The following is a 9918-nucleotide window of genomic DNA, read 5'->3' as shown; positions in this document are numbered from 1 at the left end:
TGCTTCATACTTGTCCCGTTATCTGGGTATGACTGAATGTTTTGGAGAACACCCATATCACTAACATGCAGATACAACACCTCGTGGTAAATTCAGTAATTCTCTCCTTAAGGGCTTTCGTAACCATGCCAGTCACATCAGATAACCAAATACCTGGACAGCCCTTATGTTTTTTTCCGGTGTGCTAGATCTGCTAAAATGCAAATCATTGCCTCAACACAGCAGAAAGGCCGTTCCTCTTGAAAGAGATCATGTGACCTCGGATGCGAAGCAGATGAGTTCAGCCCATCCCTGTCTCTGCCTAAGATTCAGGAGGCATGGTGACAAAACAGCTCTTCAACAGCATGCGTACAGCGCAGCTGGAGGGCTGCAGCCATGAGCTTTCACATCAGGCTGGACGATGAAAATGGCGTTTTCCCCTGACTGTTTCTGAAGAGCAGCGCTCAAGAAATTTTGTCTCAGGAAGCTGTATAAATAGGTGGAGAGCAAGTGCATTGCAGCCTCTGAGCCCCAGAGAGAATTGGAGCACCTGTTCTGCAGAGCTGCACCCCTCATTGTGCAGTTCTGCTTCCAAAAGGGGGCTGCTTTCTCTTAAAAAAGAATCTTCTAAAGGTACTCTTGTAGAAAAAATCTCTGTATTGCTGAAGCAGAATGAAAAACCAGGTAATATCTTTGGGTGGGGTATATATATATATATACATATTTTAGCTCACTTTTAAAGAGCAAATTGACTTCATCCTAAGTCTGTGTAGGGAATGACAGATGTATGTGGGATGTATTTGTGATTTTACCCTGAGAAAAATCAATGTGCTTAAAACTATAAAGTTTAACCTGGACTAGATCAGTCATCCAGAACTTCTGAGTCCAGATGAGATCAAATAGCTTTGAGATTGTTGTATTTCATGTACTTTTTGTTTTAGGAAAAAGTAATTTTATGTTGATAATTTTTAACCTTGTTCTGATGCTTGACTTAAACTTTATTAAAACCAATATGAATTTCAGCTGAAGCATGAATTTCAACCCATTTATCCTGGAGCTTTGCTTTTTCTCCACTTTCCCCCTTCAAGTAAGGAGAATTAAATGGGATGTCATTAAGACCCTGCTCATTAACTGCAGGACAGCACATGATTCAGATTTTGTTTACAATGGTTGTTAACTTTTATGCTCTGGTCAGGTCTGATTTACTAGACTTTGCTTCAGGTTTTTTAGTTTTCTCCTTACTTCCTAAAGGAATCTCCCCCTAGAGGCGTTTAACGTTTCTGGAAAGTAATGTGATGGCTTTGCTTATACTTAAAGGTGATCTGCACACCATTTGTGCACTTGTATTTGCTACTCCCCCTCTTTTTTAAAAACATTCTCCCTAAAGTCTTGTGGTGCAAAAAATGAGGCTGCTTGCTTTGTTTATTTTCTGCACAGAAAAGTGCAAATGTTTTGTGTAAATGTATCCTTTATTGATTGTCAATAACATGAACTGGCATTCTTCCATCATTTTTCTACAGCTTCTCTTTGGATATGCATGCAGTTCCTGAACTCAACGATTGCTTGAACAATCTCTGCATGTTCACACCTTCGCGACTCTTGCTTTTAATTCTTTTTGCAGTGCATTTTTCGGCTCAGGAATATGAGTGCACCTTAATGATCTGGTCTGTCTTCATCCTATTCTCTTTCAGACTTTGCTGGCTTTCTGGTATCTTACTACATCCATTCCCTATTGATTCGTGGCCCAAACACTGAGATCTAGCCATTGCTAGAAATGATTCCATCAATTCTATATTGAGTTTAGCCTTGTCTCTCTGAGCAGGCTGAATAAATTATCTGTAAACAAAAAGGCTTTATCCTTTCTTTCTTTCAGATATATATAACCATTGAAAGTCATTTTATGTCAGTTTGTCCCATGGATGCAAAATAACAAGAGACCTAAACACATACTGCTTTGCCTATGTTTGATGTTCTCATACCAGCCCTTTGGCAGACCAAATGCAGCTTTGGTGTCAAAATTACAGGTCTTGTGCCATGGCCAGGTTCTCTTTCACTCTGTTAGTTGACTGTGGCTGCTTCATCCCACTTTCTGCAGAGTGGGTCTTTTAGCTAATGAAATCTTTAACTCATCTCTAGATTCCTGTCCTTGACAATCCCAACTTTGGCAACAAGACAGTTTTGAAGAGTTGTCTCTCTGCAGGTGCTAACCTGGATGTTGTGAAGTAATGTCTGAGTTCTCTTCTCTATGGTGTTTTGCTCTTTCCTGCTTCATTCCCTCAGCAATGCACAGAAAAAAATCCATCATAAACCCATGTTACAGCATCTCCCGGTTCTCTGCAGTCCTCGTTTCCAAAGGAAAACAACTCTAAAAGAAGTCTGTGAGTCACAAAAAATAAAAAAATTGATAGCAAAAAGACATCAAAGGAAAGCCCCTGCCATTGGAAGCATCCACCCATCCATCCATCTGATCTTTATGGAGAAAACTGTCCCTATCTCATCACCTCTCCAACCAGAGGTACCTTCTAAGACAGGTTATAGGAGGAGATCATAACTACCTGTTCACAAATATGATTGAGAAAGGGGTGAGTAGGGAAAGGAGGCATGTTGCTGGAGAAGCCGTTGAAACAGCTTGCAGGGGAAGTAGCATAATGGTGGAAATCCCACCCCAACAAAAATAAAGGGAGGAGCTTTTCATTCTTTATCAAAGGTAAGAAACAAATGAAATGGAGCAAGAATAAGAAGTTGAAGCCCAGTGGCTCTTATTTGTATGGCTTCCATATTCTCAGGCTTGACTTAGCTTACACTTGTCTGCCAGTAGCACAGCTCGAATCATGTTAAAAGATAAGGTATGCTTGAAAGGATGGTTCTCTGCCCAAAGGACCTGCAGCCTGATTTCATTAAAAGTCAGCTATAAATCTTTAGAAAATTTCCATTATTCTTGAGGCAGCCTGGTCTTTACATGACTGACAAACTGGAGGCATGATTGATTTTCGGCAGCACCTATTACATCCGGATCAACTGGTGCTGATTCATTATCTCTGTAAATCAGGCTCTTGACAGCTCAGGTTCTGAAAGCCAAATTTCTGAGCACTTGCTACAGTGTAACCTTCAGTGACTCCTGTCCAGAAAAAGAGCAGCATGTGCCACTCCGGCTTAGCTTGATGCATGTCTGTTGGTATGATTGGAATGACGTTTTATTTTGCTTCAGTCGATGGGCTGTGTATTCAATGCTTGTCCATCACAAAATTGCCTTCTTGCTGAACTGAGAGAAATGTAGTAATTTCCTGAAGTTATATCTAAAAATGGGAGAGATCACTGGCTTGTAGAAATTGAATTGCTTTTTAGTGAACATGACAGATTCTCTCTTAAGAGTAAATGAGTGGTAGAGTATCCAGAACATTATGTCCCAAATTCTCATCCAGCTACCTTGTATCTCTGAAGCCTTTTTCAATACCTTGGTAAGATCCCAGCTTCCCATTTCATCAGCCAACATTTGGGGAAATTTTGTAATGGCAAATGATTCTTCACCAGACATTGCTACCTTGCGCAGTAAATAGCTCACAGAAATGACTCTGTTGTTTCAAATGCTTGGTTTTCAACCTTCTTCCCCATGGAAGGCCTTTGGAGCAGATTTCTTCCTTTTGAGTGGCTCAATTAGGAGCAAGGAAGAACCCTGGCCTGGGGGAGGCACTGACTCTTTCCACAGTGGCTTGATCCCCCTGTTCATGATTTTTTAGTTAGACAAGGGCAGAAAGTGAATTTGCTGGGCCTGGGTGGAGACCCTGCTTGTGGGGGTCTTCAATGGGTGTGGCTGGTCTGGAGTCTGGACATGCGGGTTGGCAGCCAGGATGGCTTTGTGGCCACCTGAGAAACCATCGGGAAATAGCGTAGCAGTTTGAGTGTTCACTATGGCCCTTTTAGGATGCATATGTTTGGGACTGAAGGTGATAATTATTCCCCTGCATGAGCTCTTTGAGGGCCTGATTTGGCCTTTTTAAGAGGTTTAATGATAGGATATATTTGTGCAAATTTTCTTCCAAGCTTTGAGTGTATGTTTCAGGCTTCATTTACTGCTATCACCATAAAACTTCTGCCCCTATGTCTCTATCTTTCTTATTTCTTTGCTCAAGGAGATGCTAGAAGTCCATGAATTTAGAGATAGGTGGGGGGAAGAGTGGGTATGACTGGGAGAAAAGCTTGAGTCATTGAAAGTAGGGTGCAATAGTGATTCAGATCCCCATTTCTTGGGTCAGCCCATTGTTTGCCCTGGCTTGGGTGGAGCCCTGAGGGGCATGGTGGTTCTGTTTGGGGCTCCTGTTGCCCAGTTGCTGGGCACATGCTGACCAGCCCTTTAATGAAGATAGTCTCGCTGCAACAGGATTTAGATTGTAAGATCTTTTTGCTCTTGGTCCTAGCCTTCAGATCACAATTCAAGTTGTGGCTGGCCGGTTTGAGATAGACTAATGAAGACTTGAGATTTTCCTAAGAGGGCAAGTGAGGAGATGGTATTCAGGAGAACAACAGTTGTTTGGAGAGAAGACAAATTTGGGCTATTAGCAAATGTCAGTGCTGTATTTGATGCTGTCAAAGCCATTGATTGCTTCAAAATTAATGTAACAGTTGGCTGAAAATTAATGTAACAGCACTTTTTTTGATTTCATGCTAGCTCCTTCAGAGGGAGGAAAAACAGTCCATTGTGGAGAAAAAACCCTAAAATCCTTCTTTCCTGAAATAAATACTGACTCAGAAGGTGGCAGACCGAGCTCACGTATAGGATACCCTGGTGTTGTGGGACCCTCAAAAGTAGCCCCACAACTAAAAAAGTTGTGCAGTATTAACATAACATCACGTAACATAACATCACATAACATAACATGATACATAATAATATGTAATAATATATAAAACCTGTAAATAGTCCCACATCAATAACTGTATTCTAACTATTGAAATTGAAAATAGGTTAGTTATACATTTATGTTTCCCTCTCTCTTATCCTCCTATTATTTTTACTTCTGCTAGTAAAGCCAAAGGAAAAAAATAGTAGTTAAGCATTCATTTTATGCTGATGAATTTCTTCTTTGTTTTAGAACTCAAAAGAGAAAGAATATCAATGAAACAAAACAACAAATGCGGTAATTTAGATGTCAGACATGCTAGAGAGAAACGTATTCCTGGAGACAGGGAGAGAGAGGGGTCAGTGTGATCATACAAGAAATCTTTAGCTAAAACAAAGTTCAGTCTTCTAAGAGCATCAGTGACTTTCTTGTTACTCAGAAATTAACTCATTTGTATCTCAGGGGAATTGTATTCATTTGAACTTGTTGATTAGAAAGTGTATTGCATTAGTAAGTGATACCATTTAGTGAAGAGCTGAGCAAGTGCCAGGAGAAAAGGCCCAAAAGGCCACACTGCAAAATGTACTTTATTCATTTATTTAATGAAACCAAATCTTTTATTTAGAATGTTTCTATAGAAGTGCAACAGAAAATTGGATGTTTTATTTAAATGAAATCTGATAATGAAGCACTTTGCTATGCCACTGTCTCTCCTTGTAAATTTGGTGGTGGTGACACTGAGAGATAAAGTGATAAATGGGGTGGTAGGGCACCTTTTCAAATCAATGGAGTGTTAGTAGGGCCGATGTTTGGGGGTTTTTTAGCAGTAGTATCAGATGTAATTTAAAGTCCTTAAAATTCTGCGGTTCCAATTTTCAAATCACAAGAATGAAGAGTGACATGCCTCTGTGGTCCCTTGTCCCTAGTAGTAAGGCTTTAAATAGCTATGCTTCAGATTAAGAAATCAGTGGTGCACATTAACTTTCAGCTAACACGTAAGGAGTAAACTGTATTAATTACTGAGTTAATCTTCTTGAATGCAAGTTGATAGTTATCAGATGTGAAAAAGAAACCTAGTATGGTTCATCAGGTCCAGTTTGTGTGGGATGTGCTGTACAGTAATTAGTTATGAGCTGTAGGTACTTTAGATTCTGTGTTGTCAAACACTTTTTTTTTTTTAATCTCTCCCTCCCTCCCAATCCTCTCCCTGTTAGGAGTGCTAGGAAGAGCCCAGGAGCCCAGAGGGGTATAATCCTCATCACTGAAGGAACAACACAGGAAATGTGTGTAACCCTAACAGCCAAGAGAAACATGCTTTGTATCTGCAGCAATTAAAACTCCTGGGGAGCATCGTTGGAACCATGGGGTGCAACAGTTCTGTAGCTTACAGAAGGTCAGAGAAAGGTGAGTGCTGCCTTTGTCCTCAGGGTCAGTGGTTATTCTCTCTGTAACACCAGAAGATGATTGCAAGGTAGCATTTCCCCCCAGTCCTGTTTTCAAAATACTTGTTCAGAGAAAATTATTTTCTAATTATCTTCTTTTTACAAGAGTGCCTAGCTTTTAGATGCTGGCTGAGGTCAGAAGGCAACTGTAGACCACCTCTAACATCTACAGATTGGGTTGGAAAAGATCACAGCATCTGGGACAGAAGCTAAATTTCGGCTGTGTTTGTGCTTGTTCTGTCACTGACAAAGCATATGGCTAAGGTATTGAGGGGGACCTTTTATGCCTTTTCACAACACAAGATTCCTGGGCAAACTGCCCTAATTTCCTTGCTGGTTGGTGACCCCAGTTATGAAACAAGTGTAATAAAGCAGAGCTATTACAATGACTCAGAATCAGTTTTCTGCCATACCAAGTGCCTGGCCTTAAATTCTCCCTGACACTTGCTGAGGCTGTCGGTTGGAAGTCTCCACAGTACCTGGTTAAATGTTCAATTAAAAGACTAATGCATCATCCCCCTGCTTTTAATTGTGCCACACCCTGGTATGAACACACCAGGCTTTGCACAGGTAAAGGTAAAAATCCTTTTGTTCCAGAATTGGCTCAGACCTTTGTTCAGACCCTTTGTGTTCTCTTTCGAGGTTTGTCTTTAAAGCACAATTTACAGGTCTGCTGGGAGCCATGTTACGTGGCACTATGCATAGTTTTAGGAGATTATTATGCTGAACAACCACGGTTGAAAAGAAAGGTTCTTTTTGGTTACCAAGCCAGGACCCAAGTCACAGGAAACTGGTGACTAAGAGGCAGGAGTGCTTAGTCATGGCTACAGGGATTCAAGCTGACTGGTTTAAGGGTAGCCCTCAGCTTTGTGAACACTATCGGCTGTCACAGCAGCATCGGTGCTGTATCACAGCAGTGGAAGTAGAATGGAAACATCTGGAGTCCCAGACCTACATGTAACTGGGAAGCGGTCCTTCCTCTTCAGGTTTGCATGCTATGCATGTATGTACCTTGCAAGGCCTTGGAGATAAGTTGGTTGGGAATATTTCTGAGGGTGCAGAAACTTGGAGTGGGCATGAGGAGCTGCACTCTTTTCAGTCCACAACCATCAATACACATTGGTGTGGAGCAAGACTTTACTACCCCAAAGTTGGCTTATGATTTTTTGTGCTTGTTCAACAGTGTTTTGTCCTCTCCAGTTGCTGGATGATATTCTTTCTGCACTTCAACAGGAGTCAAATGATGCTGAACACTCATTCTATCAGCAGCCTGAGGCTGTATATCCCTCTAATGCATTAATAACATGAATTTAACAGGTACTTGCTGGTGTAGAGACATTCTGCAACTGATAAGAATTTCTTTTACAGATGCAGTTTAGCCTGGTATGAAAATCACGTTCTGATTCAGTCCTGAGAATAACAGCGCTGTAATAAGCACAATTAAAAAAAAAATGACAGGAAATATTCTGTTAGATTTGCAACATTAACCATAGTGGTCGATACATATCTGTCTTATGTGATACCAGTGGAACTGTGCTGTGTTAAGTGCTCAGGACCATTAAGCAACCCGGGGGGCGGGGGGGCTTTAATGGGAAGTTTAATGGTTCTGATGCTGGAAATCAGTTTCTGTGCTGGTGGCTTTACCCCTTAGGTACTCCTCTAAACAGAAAAGTTGATGACAGCCTTGATGTGATGTGTCAGGCTTTCAGGTCTGTGATGGTGGAGAATTCCAGAAAGGACAGAAAAGAAGAGGGATCTCAGAGTTTATGTAGAGTACAATGGATGCTCTTAGTCATATAAGGATTGCATTTCCTTCAGGCAGAAGGATTCTTTTAGGAGGCATGCAATATCTGTAGGATGGGAATCTTTACTGTTTGTGGTCTTGTCTGGTAGAAAACTACCACTTTAACTATACTGTATACTTATTAATGGTAAAATAAGCAAACATGCTATTATGGCACCTGTAAGCATTTTTATTAAAAAGCTTCCTTAATGTTATACATTTTTTAATAGAATCACTTTTTCGTGGAGGTTTTTCTTTACCTGTGTAACTGTGAGTTTAAGAAAAAAATCATTCTCACTCAGAGGTGCCGCTCATCCTAGTCTCAAAATTCCTGGTATTTGTGATCAGCTGAAATAATTGACTAAACTGTTGTCCCTCTACTACTGAGCTTTGCTGTTTTGCAGGGAGAAAAAGCATTAGTATTAATTGTTGGTTGTTATTTCTTGGTTTGTTTTTCAGTATCAACTGCAACAAAATAGAAGCATATTTGCGTTAAGACATTAGTGTTGGTTTTAGTTTCCTCTTTTATTATTTTTCATGATTTTGCAGTGCTTTGCAGTGGTGAATGTGTCAAACTCTGGAATTCAGGAGAATGTCTCAGTTTTGTTTCTGTTCCTCTGGGCAGAAATGAGCTCTAGTTCTTGGGAGCATCAGGAGCTAAGATCAGTGTATTCTTTTGGTCCTTGTACCTTCGATAGAATTGCCCTGCAGCTGCTTTGACTTGTTCCCCCACGATCAGAAGCATAAAGACTTTTTTCTGTGTTCTATGTCGAGCTATTCATGGTTGAGTTTCTTAGGAAACTCCTTGAAGTGAGGTGTTAGCTGCAGGGCTGGAGGCAAAGGCTTGACATTTCTGCTTATTTACTGTTATCCTGTGGAGAGTACAGGGGAAAAGAGGTAAGGAACGAGTCAAGAAAGAATTATGTTCAACTTTAAGTGACTAAATGTGACATCTCTTGCGAGCAGCCTCCTACCTTACTCTATTCTTTGTTGCCAGGCGAGAATATGGTGGTGGCAATGTGGTTGCACTGGGACAGGTGTAGGATCCAGTACCCCTGCACTCTGTCTTCCTCCTGCTGTTACGCAGTGATGCATGTAATGCCTCTTGACTGCCCCTGTTAGTGCTCTGTAGGGCTAAGCATGTTAATACAGAGTCCCCCTCTGACCATAATTTAAGCAAATGACTAGACTTGAGTTTGCCATTATTTCAGCTGCTCCATCTACAAGGCAGTAGCTGCAGTTTGTTCTGATTTTGTATAGTAAATAGTGTCCTCCTCTGGATGTCCTCCTTATAAATCCATACTTACATATGCCCTAAGTATCTGAAAGGTGCATTTATTCCTCTCTACTGATCTTAAAAAAACAGTTAACAAGTGACAGAGGAATGCTTTTCTCAAAGTTAGTTGATCTTTCTGGATAAGAGTCCTTAGAGCACTAGAGAGTCACAGTTCTGTGAGACAGTGGAAGTTACCGCTCATCTGTTCCTCCTCTCCCAAGCTCATGGTTATTTCAGGCTGAGCACAGCCTCTCCAGCCTTTGGCTTTCACTCCTCCCTCCAGGTCTATCAGAGCTGCAGTGATCACCTGTAATGCTGAGGGCAGGACTGCCCGCCTTTCCTCTTGTCTTCCTGCTGGCAGTGCTAGTGCCACCCACATTTCGTGCCCCGGCTCCTTAGAGCTGCTGCCCTTCCCTTTGGGTACGAGGAGTAGCAGGGGGGATTGTCAGCATGGTGGGGAGAAGTCAAGTGGTCATCAGCTCCTGTCGCTCCTGTCCTCCTGCACAGCTCTCGCTGTGGCGGCTGTTTGCGCAGCACTAACTGCTTGACATGGGTGTGAGGAGCTCTCCCCACAGGACAATGCCCACCCCAGGACCTCTT

The 9918-nt window shown here is 41.6% G+C and overlaps 1 protein-coding gene across 1 annotated transcript in view; it reads left to right on the top strand.

The window, feature by feature from the left end:
• Positions 1-230: 230 nt before the first annotated feature.
• Positions 231-9918, top strand: part of PPEF1 (protein phosphatase with EF-hand domain 1) — a 35553-nt gene continuing 25865 nt past the window's right edge. Inside the window, exons 1-2 of the mRNA XM_074814709.1 lie at positions 231-663; positions 6032-6221. Coding sequence (XP_074670810.1) covers positions 6179-6221 — 43 coding nt within the window. The 5' untranslated portion in view covers positions 231-663; positions 6032-6178. The remainder of the gene's footprint in view (positions 664-6031; positions 6222-9918) is intronic.

The sequence above is a fragment of the Strix aluco genome, chromosome 2 (genome assembly GCF_031877795.1).
Source record: "Strix aluco isolate bStrAlu1 chromosome 2, bStrAlu1.hap1, whole genome shotgun sequence".
NCBI lineage: Eukaryota > Metazoa > Chordata > Aves > Strigiformes > Strigidae > Strix > Strix aluco.
This window is presented reverse-complemented; position numbering and strand designations above follow the sequence as displayed.